Below are 19467 nucleotides of genomic sequence, written 5' to 3'. Positions count from 1 at the left end.
ACAACTTCTACATGTTGTGCTGCCATCTAACATGCCTTTAGAGACTGTCTGTGCTACCACTTTAACAGTTGGCCGCTCCATGTATCTCCCGCTGCACCGCCATTTATTAGTTATTGGCTGTTAAGAGGTTGATGTGTTCTGAGGAGTCTGGATGCCTGATCTCTTGAATGAGTTACATGGATGACTCAAAATAAACAAAATCCACTCTCAATACTGGCGCTGTTGAGGTTATCGCTCCCAGATATACCCTTGTGTGTTCGCAGATATCGAAAAGACACATGCACGCAGTCAAACAAACATTGATCACTGATGAGTATCTACTGTTACTAGGCCAGTAGACTTGTTAGTTCACAAGTGGTGCTCTTTAACAGGGAAATCTACAAGCTGTTACACACACACACACACGCAAGCATTAGGAGTTCAGAATGCTCTTTTGCTAAAGGCAAACAAATGTGATGCAAGTAAAATTAAAGTACATTTTTGCATATGCATAAAACAACAACATTTAGATTGTGATTCAGTAAACTTATCTTATTTTAGTCTTATTTTAATTATTAAATGTATTGCCTGTATAAGCTGTGTATTGTAATATAAGGTTTATACTCTGATTTACAGTATATCTGTGGAAACCTGTAAGATTTAATCATAATTTTAGTGAAGGGTTTACAAAATATACAAAAGCATAACATTAAACATTTAACATCCTCATCTGCCACTTATTCTTTTGGGATCAGCTGTATTACCAGATGTGGCTCAAAATATAACACACATCTAGTCAGCGGTTAGTCTTTGGTCTCTGACACACAGCAGCTTTATAAAGTATATGTTACGCTGCCTCCACATGGCAGGGAGGCAGTACTGCCGCCACAGCTGGACACTGAAGTCAAGGTCATGTGGAGAGTGTCAACGGCTGGAGACACAAAGCTACAACCTTTGTCCCAGGGGATTGTCTGCATATGCGCATGTGTGTGTGTGTTTGCACAGGAGGAATTTGAGTGCAGGTGTTTGTTGTCTGTGCCCAGATCTGTAAGTGTGTGTCTTGGGGGAAAGCTTCGCTGTGGTAGCTGGGTTAGCCTCTCGAGCATCATTATCATTGGAATAAACAACAGCTAAGCTCCAATGTCCTCTGTGCCCTTGTTCCTCTATTAGATGGTCTTAAGTTTGTGTGTGTATGCGCGCGTGTGTGCTCAGATGCTGATGTGTGCTTGTGCCTTTTCAGCACGTTCGTGCTTACAAATTTGCAAATGCCCGTGTTTGTGCATTTACCCTTATGATTTCTACTTTTGTCTTAATTAGTTTACCAGCTTATTGCAATTTAAAGAATCCTCATCCGTATCTTTTGTGTGTCTGTGCTTATTAAAGGTACCTAATTCCTTCGTTGGACCGCTCCCATGCTGGCTTCTACCGCTGCATTGTGAGGAATCGGGTGGGAGCCCTTCTACAGAGGCGCACAGAAGTGCAGGTGGCCTGTAAGTATCAAGATGGGTGGCAGGTGAAACACAGATGAATGAACCCAGTGGATGAATAAATGGATGGATGATGGATAGATACAGAGAGAGAGAGAGAGAGAGAGAGCGTGTGTGTATGGGTGTGTGTTTGACTGCCTGCAGTGTACACAGTATGCCCACACTCTGTTTGGTTGCCTTTGCATCAAGGACTGACTAGCGAGGGACAGATGCTGGCAGGGTGAAAGATCTACCTGCATATCATTCAGGGTGTTATCAACCCGGACAGCTGTTCTACTCAGCATTCTCATTAGATTGATATTGTTGCCGTGGTTGTTTTTAACTTCGCTCCATTTCAATATGACCGCCGCTTATTTCATTCTCTGTCTTTTGTCAACAACATCTGTCGTTTCTTGGCGAAAACGGGCCTCGGATGGAACGTGTTTCTGTAGAATTTTCAGCACCACTTTGAGGTCGCTCAACTCCCTCATCTTGTTAACGAGCTGTTGCAGATGCTTCACAGAGGTGTCTGGAAATTTGTCACATCGAGCACAACCGGCCTACGCCCATTATCCCGCCTTCCCAGGGTATGCCAGGTTCGTTGGCTTTCCCTTGTTCCACGACATTTGAGCGGAGGTGACACGCTGCTGTATTTGACTGAACAATGCAACCAACCAGGCGTGAGAGAGAAGGAGATGGGAGGGGAGACAGAGAGGGCTGTACAGCCCCTCCAGGCCACTTCTTTAGTAGTGGGAGGCCATACTGTTGCTGCTTCCTTCAGCATCCTTCTCTCTCTTCCAGCAGTACTCTTTGTTGCCTCCATCACTGTTTTATTTTGCTGCTGCTCCCCTCCCTCCCCCCTTGACTTTGTCTGTTGCCTGACCACCACTGCTTTCTATTTATTCCTTCACTTCAACCCCACTGTTCTTCTGTTTTTCTTTATTCCCACCTCTTCCCATCTCCATAATTCTCTACTTCCCCCTCATCAGTTGCTCATGAAGGGGTACCGATGGCACGGCAGAGTAAGAATGAGAATTAAGGACACCTGCAGAAGAAATGGATGAGATACACAGGGCAGGGAGAGAAAAAAGGGAACAGGGGAGATGGGGAGATCTCTTTTGCAAGCTATTCCATTGAGGCAGCACAATTACGATTGCAGAGGCACACCTCAGAGAAAGGGAAACATGTCGAGGCATTAGAGTTTAGGGAAGGGGAGGAGGACATCACATCGTTGAAACTGCAGATCAAAGTCAGGATTTGCACACTTCCCAGATTTTCATTTAAACTAAGCACCACAGCTGCACCGCTAAGCCAGATTACCTTTTTTATTCTCTTTGAATGAGAGAGAGAGAAATAAGATTGCCATCGATGCACAACCACTCACACAACATACCCAGTTCAAAGCCCCATAGCTTGATCCCTCTTTTCAAAGATATTATTATTTCTAAACTATGTTAGAACTTAATTGAGTGTTTGATGTTATATTCCAATGGTTTCAGCAGCATTTTCTTTATTGTTTCCCTTGAATTGAGGAGACAAATATATGACTTTTACACCTCCCTTGGAGCAAAACAAACAGTCTTATGGTATTCAGCTGTCCCTTCTTCAAAGCCAAAGTCTGCACTCTCTCTCTCCAACAGTGGGGGAAAAAAAAAACAAAGTCTGCCTCTTACTGCTGTCCTATAAAGGTTTACAATCCTTTACAGTCAGCATCAATATGATGATAATCAATATGATTGCAGGAGAGAATTGCACAGCTGAGATCGGAACAACAATTGAAGTTGGAGCTGATTGATGCGAAATCCATCGTAAATTCCTAACCTGCCCACAGATCTCACTTACAAATAGGCAGAGCATGGAGCAGGAATATTAGCACAGTACTTTTTGTCAGCTTTTAAGATATAATGAGGCAGGGGAGGAATAAAACCGCTGTAACAAATGAAATGTATTAGGAGATAATAGAATAGCGGCAGCGCAGGTCATCTACTATGTTGAGTAATGCACACATTTAGAGTGTGATCAAGATTGATTGCCCTTGATGCATCCACACAGGAGGATACGGAATATGAATATGAGTCAATTTAGCATCTCCTCTATGTCCCTCTGTGAGTCATTACATCTTGGGTCTCCTCTAGCCTTTCTTGATATGATGTAGAAACCATGGCAACAACACTGCACTGTCCATCAAAGTGGCTCGATAACATTTCACAACAGAGCAGATGGCAAATGCTCTGTGGGCACAAAAAGTCAGTTTCAAGGAAGAAATCAAAACTTGTGCCTTTCTTACTGTGTTTTCTGTGCATTGTTTATTTGTTTTCCTGCAGTTATGGGCAGTTTTGAGGAGGGTGAACGCACCCAGTCAGTCTCTCAGGGGGAGGGCGCGGTTATTCCGGCACCACGCATTCGCAGCTTCCCCCAACCACAAGTGACCTGGTTCAGAGATGGGCGTAAGATTCCACCCAGCAGTCGCATGTAAGTCTGTATTCCTTTTTTTTTTACCTTGTGTTTGTTCCCGTTGAGTCTTTTTTTGTGCTTAACTTGGTATTTGTGTTCGATCCTTTGAGTACTCTTTTGTGCTTTGTTTGTTCCTGGGATTTCTTTACTGTGAGACCACCTGTTCCTGCCTGTCGTGTGTCATTCATCTTGCTACATTTTGTGTTAAAGGAGAGTTCAAATTTCTCCTGCAGAACAAGGCCCAAGACCAAAGCAGTTTTGGCACTGTGTGAAATGAAATCGCCCCTTTGTTCCTCATTTTTATTTGAAAAGAAAACCCCAAACCAGCCACTTTTATTCCAGCTTATCTGTGTCTCTGTCTCTCTTCATTGTGGTCTCGGAGGCTGTGTGTTTCTAAGGTCACCTATCAGTGTTTGCCAGCGGTGGTGCTTGTACGGCACCATCAGTACCCAATGGGGCCAGCGAGCACTGAAGCTGCTGACAGCCTCAAATGGGATTGTTGTTTTGCTTTCCCATCCTGTTCACTTAAAATGGAAGGGTGTAAATAGAGAGATGGGTTTGGAAAGAGGTGTTATCTCTCTTTGGCTCAAGAAAGGAGCATAGTCCAAATTTGGTACTTTGGTTCCATGGGGTTTGTTCCTGTATGCTCCAATTTTAGAAACATGAAAAGTGAACACAAATTGTATTGATATATTGAGGCTTATATATTAATACTAGTACTCCTAGTACATCTTCAGGTTCATGACAGAAGCAAAAGGATCAAAACTGATGCAGCAGAATCAGAGATAGGCCTTTCATGCAGATCATCCTCCTCCTCAAAACCTGGTTGCCTACATTACCCACATTGCAACTTGACTCCTGATGGTCCATTTGAAAATTGCATGTGTCCTATGCTAGTAGCAGCTAATGTAGCCTTGAGCTGCAAGCCTCAAGTAGAGTTGATGTGCGAGCCACAGAAGTCTGGTAGGCTCCCTTCTTTCTAACCCCGCACCCATACATTTTTATTTTTGTTTTCAAACTTGCAGTGGTCAGCTGAAACCAAGTGAAGCGACGTCACTTGACATCACTCCTCTGAAGTCACCCAAGCCTTGCAACAACTTTCAGATATGCAGTACTACTCCTAAGAACTACAAGCTAAACTGGTGGAGTTTTACCGTTTAGGAATAAGCTGAATCGCCTTCACAAATGTCACAATTTTTCACAGTATCCGTACTGATATTGTAGCTCCCTTTAGGCTGCAAAGTGTACATATCCAGTCAAGGTGAGAGTGCTTCTTCATCTCTTTTAACAACTGGCTCTTTTGGCAGCACATTTGCACAGGGTTTTTGGGCTTTTCTTACAATTCTCTGTGTTGGCACACTCTGCGGCTGTGTACCTGCGCGTGTGTGTATTTAAAAAGGCACTCATCCACCTCTCATCATATCTGCATTTCTTCGCAGTGGGAGGTGACCTTGCCCTTGGATAGAGTGATTTTTTTTTTCTTATCAGCTCCTCATCATCAGTAATCATACCCTGACCTAGAATGACAATAAGACAAGCGCCCTGACTGACTGAGAAGCTGAAGGCTGCACAAGGCCTTGGGTAGGCCAGTCGTTTTGATTTTGTTCTGTCTTGTTGTAGAAAACTGGATTACTTTTGAGAAGTCATTAAGAAAAAGGTCAAACAACAGTGACATGAGGCCTGGTGTGTGTATGAAGGCCCCCACAAGTTGGCATTTAAAGAGATTATTTTTATGAAAGTTTGATGAATGATCACACTTTGGTGAGAAGGGTCCATCAAAGAATTCACAAACTCTTTCAAGTCTTTATCAGTTTCACATTTCTCTCCTTCAGCCCCTTCTCCTCTCTCTCTTATTGTCTCATTTATTTCCTCTGTCGATGTCTCTCTCTCTGTCTCCTCTCTCACTCTCACTCCTTTTGTGTCCATTATCGGCCACTCACTGTGTGTACTTTGCTTCTCCTCATCATCTCTTCCTACCCTTTAGCTCTGAGAATGCTAATTTGCGTGCACTACCAAGGTCACTGTGTGCAAATGAGCACCGTTGATAACAGGCGGCCTTTTTTATTGAAAATCATTTAATTGAATTTGATTTGTGCCACTAGCGTTGACTCTGTAGAGGCATCAAAGTCTCACTAGTGGGGGAGATTGAGGGAGCGCCAAAGACAGAGTTGTGCCCTGAACCACAAATGTTGCCTTGATGAAGGCTCTTTCCAAGGACTAGTGCTCTCCAGGGTCACTTCCAGCTGCGTGGCCTCTCTAACCATTGTCACATGGGCTTCTATGCATAATGGTTATAGTCATTGTGAGACTGGTAATTCCATCTGCAAGATCTATTGGTATCAGGTGTTGTTGGTGCTCCACCATAGGCCAAGTTATGATGTGGAATAACAGTGAAGGGAGGAGGAGAATTGGAAAAATCTTACCATGGACTACAACCATGGTAACCATTTTCTCTTTCATTTACAATCTCTCTCTTACTGGCCCACGGTGTGCTTTCTACCTTTTTTCCTCTCCATCTTCATTGTCCCCTGCTCCTGCTATCTCTCCTCAGGTGTCATAACTTTAATTTGCAGGCTCTCCAGGGGTTCATCTTGCTTCTCCTCTCTGCTCTCTGCGTAATCACACCAGAGCAATAGAGAAGAGTTGAAAAAAACTGCCAGACCCAGAAAAACTGTGGTAACTCCAACCAATCTAGCCAGCAGCTAATGCACACTTTCTCCGCAGGCTGCTGGATTTGAACAACATCTTTTGTCAGATTGTATTTACATTCACTGTGATCAGTTTGGCCTGTAATGTGTGTTGAAATACTGGGAGTTGCCTCTTCAAATTGTGTCATATAGTAGGCAGGAGTGGTCTTGTCTTGTCTTGCTCTTGTTTCATTTTTTTTTCTCGGTAGAAAAGTGGCAGAAGGACTTGCAAGGATTTTTTGAGGTGAACTGTGTCAACAAATACATCTCTGGTGATCTGATCAAAAGTAGAGTCAGAATATGGGGGATTAGGATTTGATAGTATTTATTCAAATCTGAGTCAAGTATCAAATCCATTTATCAAATGCAAATCCTTTAAATACCTAGAGAGTTTGTTTAAGGGACAGAGAAGACAGTTTTCTAGTTTTTGGCAGCTTGGCTCTCTGGATAACAATGAGTGCATTTACATACGTATTAGTATCCATCTCCATGTTTACACTATCACAGCAGAACAATATCCAGGATTCTGATCATGTGAGAACAGGTGTGTCTTGATTCTGCTCCATCCTATCTCAGCTCATTTCTGTGCTGTGCTGACTGAGTTGAGAACAGTTGAGAATAAATACATTTTAGTTTCATGTCGCTTGCTTTGTCTACTATTGTTTGTTTATAGACTTTAGCGTTTGGAAGAGCTAACATTTAAGTTTTGCCAGATAGATAACTATTCAGCTCAATGACCAGCTGAGCGTTTTGTTCTTTCCTCTTCGTCAAGAAAAAGAAAAGAGAAAAGTGGTTTGGTAAGAGATTTTTTTAGACTGTAACATTAATCAATCCAGTATTCTAAAGGGACCCAAAATTGAACAGCCTATTGGAAACTAGCCCTCAGGGTCAGCATGTGAACTCGTGCGTCTTATAGTGTGAACACTACACACCACCCAGGCCCTGGATGTGTAAAGGAAACCCACAGAAACTTAGTGAATGCTGCATTTTTACTACCCCGCTGCCAGTTTCCCCCTGGCAAGTCAGCGTCCCACTGTGGTACTGTGACTGCTCTCTTTTTGCCATGTGGCCTCTGCAGCTGTTGTTCTTGGCGTAAGCAAAGACTCTGGTGCCGTCTCTCACAGCGCACCCATAAACTTGCAGATTCACTTATTGTAGTGCTGGTGATTGTTTCTGTCGTCCTCTCGTTCACTGTCTAGGTTCAAGAAACTGTGTCTTTCTTGTAACTCATTGCTGAGATGTGCAGCTAAGCATTAATCTAGCTGACCTACAATGGATCGGCTCAACCTGGGTCCTCACGTCTGTGTTGTGTTGTGATGTAAAGCTGGGTGCAAGAGAAAAACAACTTATTTAGCACTAACAGTCATTATTCTTCCCCGATTGAATGGGAATGCATTTGGCAGGGTCTTTTCCATTCAGCTAGCGTGATTTGTTGTGTTATTTTAGAGACTTAATGTGGTGTATAATCAGAGGCTCCTTCAGCAAACACATTTGCTAGGAATTTGTAGGGTTGCTGGTTGGAAGGTGAGTCTGCCGCTGTATATAGCGGCGGAGCTTATCCCCTCACTATTTCACCTCTGACAACAACTTACTACCTACTACCTGGTTTTCTCTCCCAGAAACTTTTCATTGACACTTGGGCATGGATTTATCTGCATTACACTGAAAACAACCTTGTAGAGGTGTCTGTTAAGACAGAACACAGAGGAGTCTGACCTGGAGAAGTCAGTGGGAGGACATCCCTGACACACACACATTGCAATTCCCTTGAGTAATCTGCTGTAGCTACTGATCAATTAATGGCTCCTGCCTGTGGTGCTCGGGTCCTGTCAGTCTGCTATGGATTCCCCATTAGTCATGAGGGCCGGTGAATAGCCAGGCCTTTCCTCCGCATTTCCCTATGACCAACTGCCCAGCATTAGTCACGAACCCACCAATCTACAGGTCAAAAGGGAAGGGCTATCAAGGAGAAGCAACTTTAACAGCAGAGAGCAACACACACCGTCATGCACATGGATGCATGGATGCAGGAACAAATGCATTTATCTAGAGCTGCGACTATTTATTTATTTATTTATTTTTTATTGACATCTTCAGATGCTTGTTTTGTCCAACCAGCTGTCAAAAACTCAAATATATTCAATTCACATTGATGGACAAAAGCATCCCCCAGATTTTGCCTGATGAATCATTTAAAATTGATTACCAAAATTATTCATACATTTTCTGTCAACAAACTAAACAATATACTACATGTAGATATGACCATCAGTATCTTTTTTAGTACCATCTGCCATCTGCTGAATGCTTTGTCTGATTGTCATTGTCACGATCGTTCATTTCATAGTTATCAGAAATAGGAAACATTTCTGACTTTCTATATTGTATTTACATAAAGGTTTATTTACCACGGGGCATATTTTGCTGAATGCAGAAAGGATCAGTTATCATTACACTCGAAACACATGAAATGTGCCAAAAGCATGCCTATGGAAGCCCAGCCAATGACTGTTTATGTTACCCAAACTAAGCTGTAGATTTTATTTGAACCCATATTAAAGTACTTTCATTTATCCATGGATGTGGAAATTATGGCTTTAACTAGCAATTATTTTCAATATCAGTTGATTATTTTCTTTAGTTATTGTTTGTTGTTTTGTTGTGTGCAGTCACCAGTTCAAAACCAAAATATATTCTATTTATAATGATATTAAACAGAGACAGTCAGCAAATACCCACACTGAGGAAGCTGGAACAAGCAAATGGCAACTATTTAGATGTCACTATTTGACCTAGCAGAGTATTTTGGACATCCTTTTTTTTCCTCTCTGAAGTTGGTTTTCTGAGCACTGAACCAACAGGGAGCAACAGGGAAGCAAAAAGCTAACAGTGAGCCACAAATCTCCAGTTCATGCCCCCGGTGAGAAAACAAGTGGCTGTTTTCATGAGCAACACTCCCCTACCTCCTCTCATCTCTCTCACCCCCCATCTCTCCATCCCCAGGAGCTGTGGCTTTTTCATCACAGGTCTATTGAGCAGTAGGGCATGCAGCCTACTGCATGCGCTCACCCTGCATTCTCTCTCTGGCTTTCTTTTGCCTTCATCTATCCACTGGCTGTAGTTTGACTCATACCTTAGCCAGCCGCTGTGAGCTGCTTGATCCTGTCGACCCCTCTCTCTCTCCTGGGGGAGGCCATCAGCTGACCGGGCCCATTTGTCTGCATGTAATGGAGGTCTGAAGCTGTGGAGCGAGGTTAGGCCCCTCACGGCCCAGCGGAGAGGGACAGCCACGACAGATGCCAAAACACTCCTGAGTGTGTGTATGTGTGTGTGTGTGTGTGTGTGTTAGAACAGGCACAGCTCTGAACACACTGTCAAGATATGCATCCAGACTGACAAAGTTATAGGCTCAACTAAATACAATTATGCTCTTAAGCTAGCTGTTCAAAGTACAGAGTCCAGAGACAATGTGTTCTTAATTAAAGAGAGCAACCCTGGATCATTGTTTATTAAATTTCCCTGTAATGTAATTTGTTAGTAATAATACAAAAAATAGAGAACGGAAGCAGCAAGTGGCAAATGAAATATTCAAACTTCCATCGCTGTATTTCAATCAAATATAAATCCTCATCATCAGTATTGATTAAAGTGCTACAGAATCATTATAAGGCTGGCAGTCACTGAAAAGCCACCCTTGACGCCAAACATAAATAAATTGATCCGCAGGAAAGTAATTGCATATGAGACTAATACTGCTTCTTGCTGCAAGCAAAACTGAGGTTGCACATAAAGCTGCACAGTTGGCCAAGATGTCTCTGAGCAGCTTTCCAGCCTGCCAGACTCTCTTATGGACCACAGTACTTTCTTGAGAATAATAATGGAAAAGGAACCAGGGTTGGAATAAAGAGAAAAAGCATTCAAAGTTGCAGCAATAAACATAAAAGCCAGACAGAGACAGAGGCATGTTCACACATATCTGATTTGTCCAAATTTCTTAGCTCTGTGGTTTGATAAATCCCTGCACCGTGCCAGATACGTGGTAAGCCATCGTTACAAGCAAGCCTCAGACAGCTGCTCGCACACCACTGAGAGACTGGGGAGTTGAATAGGGATGACCAAAATGCATTCAGACAGCGAATGAAATAGATAAAAAAAAAAGTGGCAACATGCTAAAACAAGATATTACTTCAGGAAGCTGGTTAAAAAAAACAACTAACAATTTCATTACCTCTTTTAACCAAATTCTTATCTCCCTCTTCCTGCTCCCTTGATATGCATGTAAAGCCATTCAGGATAATTGGCTCACTTTTAATTTCTTCCTGCATCATGTGCTCTTTGATCCCCGAGGCCCGGTGAGCAAGGGGAGCGTTTAGATCTGCTGAACACGCTGTGTAAGAAAGTTTTGTTTGACCCCCATTGCAGCACCCCTGATTACATGCTGAGGAGAGAGAAAGCTCAGCAGGGGAGCACATTAAAATCAACTACCCGGGGGGAGGAAAATTGCCTCCTGCACCCAGTAACATTGATGAAATCAGGACCTCCTGTTGTTGATGGTGAAATGTTAGTTGAATCTTAGTTTGGCAGGTGCTCGGACGAGGCTAGTGAGTGATCTTTGGTGAAAAAAGAAACTGCAAAAAAAGGAGCTTGTAAGACAACCTCATACAATGCTTGACATTATCACAGAGAAAGCCGGTTGTCTCCTCCAGGTCAAAGAAAGCTCTCCTTCTCTAACTTAGCTGCACTGCCCTGTATATTCATCTTCAAGAGCTTCTTGAACGACAGGTATGCTAAGCCCTGGAATGTGTCCCCGTTTTAGAAAGGTCCTGGAAAGTCACCTGGGATTCATTCAACGCTTTGGACACTTCCGTTCTGCCCACATCCCCAAAGGGATCCATAATTCATGGCTGTGCGTCCAGGATGTCACCGCTCCAGTGAGCTACCATTAAATATTTACCACAGATCATAAGCAGCAGCCAGTGAGGCCTGCCAGTCCCTTTAGGAAGACTGTTTTCAGTCTCAGCATGCACAGGGAATCCCAGATGAGCCCAGTGACGTGGGCTGCTTTGAGATATTTGATAATCAATCAGTCTGCAGATGGATCTCATGGTCGTCACACTATAAATGCTAACAGTACAGGTAGCTGCAGCGTACACAGCATATCATATATATCATATATATTTCCCTGCATGCAGAGAGGTTTTTTTTTCTATGTTGCTCAGAAAGAGGAGGTGGTGACCTGCCAAAACGGGAACATGGCTGAAATTTACACAACAGGGGTCAGAATTACAGTTCTTCTGTTGGAATCAAAGATCTGTGTTCGTTATTGATCACTAAGATGACCGTTGTTCCAGATTTAGCGCTGCCAATAGCTCTGGGAACTTTAAAGAAAACATTAAAGAGAAAATCAAACAGAAATGTCACAGAGTACAGAGGGTAGGCCGGAGCCAGATCCATTTGTATGATATTGACTTGGTTCTCCAACAGCAGTTTTTATTTTTTTTTTGAAAGATCAAGCTCCCTGATTGGCCTGTGACTGAAACTCTCTTTTATTTCCTGGTGTGAGAGGTTTGTACTTTAGTATGTGCCATGCCTGCATCCTTAGGGGTGTCACAAATGTAAGAAATGTGCATATTTTTTTCATTTATGAATAAATGTGTTTATTCCAAGATGTGGTTTGGTAGTTGTATGTCTGTCAGGGGAGATAACCAGATATCGCTTCTACACATGACCACATTCAGCAGCTGGTGGAATGGATGGAGCGAAGGAGACAGGGGGAGAAGGAGGGAACAATAGATGGAGGGATAAGGCCAGAGGAAAAGATATATGTGGAAGAAGGCACCCAGTTGGAACGGGCTATCTACCTCCAGCTTGTTGAACAGGCACAGATAATAAGAAAATATTGATTGTAAACATAGTCGGGGGCTGTAACATCAGGCGCCGAGAGGAGGGAGGAAGGGTTCTCCCTCACTGGTTGCTACACCGACGAGGGAGGACTTGATAGAGACAACAGGACACCAGGTATTATCCCCTATAGGACACCTGCTGAAAAATGGATCAGTGTTTATTTATTCAGACATCATTTCAGCAGCCGACATGGAAGACGCCATTGTTTCCTGCCAAAAGCCGTTGGCTGCCAAAACGCTGGCCACAGGAAGCAGAGGGGTACAAATAGCCAATTAAAAGCTCTGGGTTATTATGCAGAACTATCATATTTCAGAGCCGACCATAAGGAGAAGTATGAACAGGGGAGGATGTCAATATTTCTGCCTTGCTCAGTCAGCATCTACACATTGTTTACACATTGTAAATCGATTTACCTAATGCGGCTAGAGCAGTGTAATTAAAATGTTAAAATGTTTAATGGCCTTTTCAGATGTGGGATTAACTTTGGACACACAACCAGACTTCAAACATATTTAGCTCCAATTAGGCAGTTTAAGGCTACCTTTGTTGGCTGCAAACGTATTATTATTTCTAAGAAGCTTTCTCTGAGCCTCTCTGAAATCTCAGATTTTGAAAGATCACTGTAAAAGTGTGTTTGAAATTGTAAGCCTCACTGGATTCCTTACGCCTATCTTTCTCCTCACCGTTCTACTCTATATACAAAATGTCTTCGAATAGTCTTTTTTAAACACGCTGTACTTATCTTACTCCGTCCGCAGTGCCATCACTCTGGACAACACGCTGGTTATCCTGTCCGCGGTGGCACCAGACGCCGGGCGCTACTACGTCCAAGCGGTAAATGACAAGAATGGAGAGAACAAGACCAGCCAGCCCATCACTTTGTCAGTAGAGAGTGAGTATCCTCATGCTGTATCCATGCATACTGTAATCAAACCTTTATGTCAGGACAAGTGACAGGTACACTGTAAGATCTTGCAACACTGATTGTGGAAAGCAGCTAAGCACACCGAGCCCCTACTCGAGCACTGAACTGAATGTATGAAATTGCATCGTACTTTATGAGCTTATCATATGTTTTGAATTTAAAATCTTCATTTGTCAACTGTCTAATAATAGAGCTGTCAAATTTTAATGGAACGAAATGGAAATTCTCGAATGAAGGAAAATACTTGAGTAAATGTACTTAGTTACATTGCACCTCTGCAAATAATATAATACATATGACAATGTAACATAAGGACCATAATACATAATAAGTACTTTTGATACTTGTTATATATATATACTGATATTATGTTAAGTGAATTTTTGAATGCAGTTCTTTTACTTATTATATTTACATTGTTGTATTGCTTTTATTACTCAAATAAAGGGTTGGAGTACTCCTGCCACCTCTGTGTGACATCTAAGACGCTCAAACTTTATTATCAGGTTTTATTCCATTGCAGTGAAGTGCTTCCATAGCCGTATTTACGCATTGTTGCAGATGTGCACACAAAGGAGGAGAAAGCTATGGGGACATGGGTACAGACAGACTGTTCTACTGCCAAGTAGTTCTTAATATTCACCAGCATCCTTAGCTCCCACGACAAAAAACACAAGATACACAAATCAAACCAATTCAGTTGGCTTCAGCTCAGCAGAGTGAAATATAAGAGGAAACGTAACAGACAGCATCTTATGACATGGTAGACTGGAGCTCAGTATGGAAGTGAATGAGGAGGGAGGGGAAAAGATATTACAGTTGACAACACAAGGGAGCAAAAATAGCCTGTGGCACATATAGAGAACAGTAGCAGAGTTTGATTGTACTAGTGGTAGAACACACACACCCTGTGATTCAGTTTAGATAGAGACCTTAGCAGCAGCTCTTGACTTGGCATGTCTCAGGGAACCATGCCATATATTTACATGAACAGTCCACGCATCCTCCACATACGCACACTCAAACACTGACCCCCACGAACGCATATTAATATACAGGGTGCCGGGAGAGCCAATGCTGAGAGGTGGGTGTTTTACTGTATGTGCACGTGAATCAGTCAGTATCTGCTACAGCAGCTGTTCCTGCGGCAATGCCTCTGACTCTGCGTTTCCCATGAGCTTTCCTGGCTCCGACAGTAGCCCATTTGCCTACGACTTGGTGAGAGCGAAGGTCAACGAGAACTCTGAGGAGAACCAGTATTGTTCATACAGTTACATACATACAGTTCATACAGTTCATACTGGTCATACAGTTTCCATACTCAAAGTTATTTAAACTTTAACTTCAGTTAGTTTTCTATTTTGGCTGTTTGTTGGTGACATTGTTTTAGCTACTAACTGACTCTTCTCTCTCACAATGAATATTTTTTTCCTATTTTGAAACATTTTGACCTTATTTGAGTGAGCTGAGAACACTGATGTCAATATCCTTTCTGTTCATCAAGTAAAAAGCTGGAGTCAGTACATGTTTATCCCAGTTTAGCATGAACACTGGGGGCAGAGGGAATCAGCTAGCCTGGCTTTATCATTTAAGATGGAGCCTTATTGGCTGTTTACACATTATTTTGTCTTCATGCAAGCTAGACTAACCAGGTACTGACCCCACACACACACACACACTCACACACACAAATCCATCTTTTGATGTTACTCTTTGAAAGACAGCAAATAACCATTCCTCAAAATGTTGAACTATTCCTTTAAGACAATAATGTAACTGTGGCGCTTAGATTTGTCCAATTCAAAAAGCAGTTTTTCCTTGTGACTACACGAGCAGTCAAACCTTGACGTTGGTTAATGTGTGTGTGTGTGTGTGTGTGTTTATGGCTGCACACATGACCTGTATACAGCATCTAATGACCCGGGATTGGTGAGATTGAGTCATGACAGCCCCTGTAGCTACATATGACATGTGCAGCCACAAGCACACTCCGAGGGCTTGATGAGATTGACAGATCAGTGTGAGTTTATCACAGACATGACACATCTCAAGCAGCACACACACATACACGCTGTGCTCTCACTGCCATGGGCTGTCTGTCTCTGATGCTCAAAACACACACACACACACACAAGCAATCACACAGTTTTAAGCACATATGAAAAAGGGTATATGTATGTGTACGCACACACACAGCAGCCTATTCACCCCTTTAGCTTCGTGTTTGTCAGGCTGTATTTTTCTGTCTCTGTTTCTTGTTCTCCAGCAGACATCTTATTATACACAGTCAGTGCACTGTCTCGTCCTATTGGGCCCATCGCTCTGTCAGAACTCAGATACAGTGTGTGCACTGGTCAGTATCAATATGTCACATCGATGAGCCACAGAGTGCACTGGGTGGAAATGAAATGTGTGGAACACCACCATTCAGAGAACTCACCACATTTAGTTTCTAATGAATGTACCTAGTGCTATTTATCTACCAAGATAATTGTTCTCTGCTCAACCTCTCCATGTATGTGTGTTTGTATTTGTACGTGTGTGTGTGTGTGTGTGTGTGTGTGGGGCGACATCTCTGCCTGTCTGTCTAGATGTTGGAGGTCCAGCCGACCCCATTGCCCCCACCATCATCATCCCTCCCAGGAACACTAGCGTGGTCACAGGCACCTCAGAGGTCACAATGGAGTGTGTGGCCAATGCCAGGTAAACATCCTGCCGACTGCAGGGTCCTAGATCTGCTTGTTAAAGGGTCTGTTCACTCAAATCAGGGCGAATTTAAGGACTTCTAGGGATTTTTTTTGTAAAAACATAGTGCTGATGAAAACTGTCTTCAGCATTTTGGATTATTTTTGGATTATCAAGAGTAACAATGACAGAGGTTCTGGAAAGAATGGGCAAATAAAACTAAAGCTGTTTGCAGAGCTGGATATAACCAGTAGTAAGGGAGAAGATATGTTTCTTTCTAAATTGGATGAAATTACTATTTAACCCACCATGTTTACACCCGAGGTCTGTGTTCCAAATTTGTATAAGTCAGAGGTTAGAAAATTGCAAATGATGAGAAAAGTCTGCACATTTTTGATGCCCACTGTACCGGAATAAGACAAGAATAAAACACACTCCACTGCACAAGTGTTCTTGTATCTGAAATAACAAAGCAGACTATTCTACTAATGAAATCCCTTGATTCAGGAAACAGTCAGTCTGAAGTGAAAACAGTTGGCATCATCAACAGATATTTTTTTTTAGATTTCAATACCCAATACTCCAGCAGATTAAACAGACTGGTGGATAAATGTCACATTGTGAGAGAAATAGACTCTGAACCAGTGTTGCAGAACCAGAATAACTTTATGATCAAGAAATAATAAAGCTAAATTCTCATGGGGACAGTGAGATTAGAACACACCCTGAACTCACCTTTTTGCTCCGCAGGCCTCTTATCAAGCTGAGTATCTCGTGGCGTAAGAATGGCGTGTTGGTGACCAGCGGTTTGAGCGACTTCAACCGCAGACTGACCATCCTCAGTCCTGTGGTGAGCGATGCCGGCTACTACGAGTGTGAGGCCATTCTCCGCAGCAGCAGCGTGCCGTCAGTCAGTTCTGGGGCTTATCTGCATGTCCTGGGTAAGAATTATATCCTCTTCCCTGAGCTCTCTCTGGTATTATCTGTAACAGGACTGTTGCCTTCAACATTTGTACATTTATCTACTTTGGCTCTGTATTATTAAAACACTATTCACAGACGCTATTTGAATGGTGTGTTTACAGCTGCCCCTGAGGACAAAAACACATAAGTGTGAAAGCGCAAACATTAAGGAAATGTGCTCCAAATCCACATCCAAATGAGTCTTGATGTGAGAGCTTCAATATCTTGGCTGCTGTGGAGTCAAAATAGGTTCATCATTCCTTTTCCCCAGGTTTTGTTTGTGTTTTGATATTCGCAGCACTTATCTCAGTGTTTGTGCTTTTGACATTCGTATAGTATGAGTTATGATATTTAGATTTGTAACAGTTTTCCATAATGTCTGTGCTTTCATTCTCTGTTTTTTTTGTCCTTGGGGTTTACCATAATTGAGATAATTTTAAACCTGTTAATTATGCACAAGGTAAACAGGAAATAACGTGATTAATAATAATGCATAATTGCTGTTTGTGCTTTTGTAACAGCATGCCGACCCGAATGGAAAAATTGCGTTTCTGCATTTAGCTACATACATCAGGCAAATGTGTGGGAGTAACCATAGCATTTAGGTTCCCAAGTTCAAACAAAAGAGCTGCTATGAAATTGATATAAATATTACTGGTCTCACAATATGAATCTGACAGAGGTATAGCTGTGAAGTCACGAGGCAGTTAGGGGAAAGTGTTATCAATTTAAAAGGGAGAAAGCTAATGGCTGGCCTCGAGAAACGGTTTGATATAGCATTGCTTGAGTCCCTTTCATTTCTTCCCCCTGAAACACTTTGATGTTTTCAAGGTTGTGATGTGATTCAAAAGGACAAGGTGTGGTGAACTTTTCCCTTGACACAGCTAACTGAGCCCTTCCTCTCTCCATGATGTTGAAGAATACATTTGAAACCATCACAGAATACCAGTTACTGATGTCTTAAATCAAACTGCTGCACAGTCATATTATTCTCAGTCACACTATGAGTAGTTTGCCCCAATCAGCAATATATTTTAAAGCAAAAACACACTCACAGTACAATATCTTCATCGGCTAGTGTCAATTTCAGGCACTATAAGTAATGTTTTAAGATTCTACGAGGTATCACTAATGTTCTTTTTTGAGCTGTGATGATTACAACAGCAGCTTTCCTTCATATTTTATCAGTTTGTCATCCTGTCTTTGGTTTTCATTCTCTCCCTCAGAGCCTCCGCAGTTTATTAAGGAACCAGAGAAACACATCACAGCCGAGATGGAGAAGGTGGTGGACATTCCCTGTCAGGCACGAGGTCAGCAGTGTGTGTGTGTGTGTGTGTGTGCGTGTTGTTACAATAATATCAGAGCATATTAAGCAATCCTTGTCAGAATTAAGAACGATAATTGAAACAATGATTAATTCATTCAACAATTTTAAATTAGACTTCATTTCTGAGCCCCACCCTTACTCGCCCCTTACAGGAGTGCCCCAGCCAGACATTGTGTGGTACAAGGATGCTTTGCCCATCGACCCCGTGAAGACACCCAGGTACAGGGTGCTGGTGGGAGGCAGCCTGCAGGTCAACGGCCTCCTGCCAGACGACACCGGGATGTTCCAGTGCTTTGCAAGAAATTCGGCAGGAGAGGTTCAGACCAACACTTACCTGGCTGTTACAAGTGAGTACTCTAGCAGCTCTTCAGGAAATGATTTCCAGTAATTACTGCTATTAAAGCACACACTGTTTTGCTAAATCTGAGAAGTGAATTTTTTTTGCGCAGAATGATGTTAAGTCCTTACACGGTTCTCTCCAGCCCTTTGTGAGATACAGAAAAGACCAGGTGTAATTGCTTTACAAAAATGAAAAGCAAATTTCTCCTGGAAGTAGGCAGAAGAGTAGAAACAACAATTTAGTGCTTTAAATGGAATTCTGGAGACTTGTGTAATTTCCTCGTGGCTTAGCTCCAGTGATGACGATGTTCCAACTGTAATATCTCAATATATCAACAACTATTGGAAGGGTGGCCATGACACTTTATAATATTTATATACACACACACACACACACACATTTGCATCAGCTGTGCTTGTTCCTACTTAGCAAATGTTATGGTGGTAACATGATAACCATGACTAACCCTGACTAAGGTAAACATTGCCTGCTAAAAGTCAACAACATCATTGTCACAATGTGCATGTTAGTTAGCATGTAGTTCAAAGCACAGCCTCACAGAGCAGCTAGCGTGGCTGCAGACTCTTAGTCTTGTTGTTGAGTTAAAAACATGCTGTCCAATGTGATTTAACAAAGAGACTCAGTACGGCAAGAATCCAGATTTAAAAAAATATATATATATATATTTGCAGCACGTAGTATAGACATGCTAAGCAACACGTCCCAGCTGTTAGTCG

General features: G+C 42.4%; 1 protein-coding gene across 1 annotated transcript in view; it reads left to right on the top strand.

Annotated features, from left to right (window-relative positions):
- Positions 1-19467, top strand: part of sdk2b (sidekick cell adhesion molecule 2b) — a 234512-nt gene that overhangs the window by 173797 nt on the left and 41248 nt on the right. Inside the window, exons 3-9 of the mRNA XM_070851575.1 lie at positions 1363-1469; positions 3770-3917; positions 13249-13382; positions 16007-16118; positions 16851-17041; positions 18290-18373; positions 18543-18737. Coding sequence (XP_070707676.1) covers positions 1363-1469; positions 3770-3917; positions 13249-13382; positions 16007-16118; positions 16851-17041; positions 18290-18373; positions 18543-18737 — 971 coding nt within the window. The remainder of the gene's footprint in view (positions 1-1362; positions 1470-3769; positions 3918-13248; positions 13383-16006; positions 16119-16850; positions 17042-18289; positions 18374-18542; positions 18738-19467) is intronic.

This window comes from Pempheris klunzingeri, chromosome 20, assembly GCF_042242105.1.
Source record: "Pempheris klunzingeri isolate RE-2024b chromosome 20, fPemKlu1.hap1, whole genome shotgun sequence".
Taxonomy (NCBI): domain Eukaryota; kingdom Metazoa; phylum Chordata; class Actinopteri; order Acropomatiformes; family Pempheridae; genus Pempheris; species Pempheris klunzingeri.
This window is presented reverse-complemented; position numbering and strand designations above follow the sequence as displayed.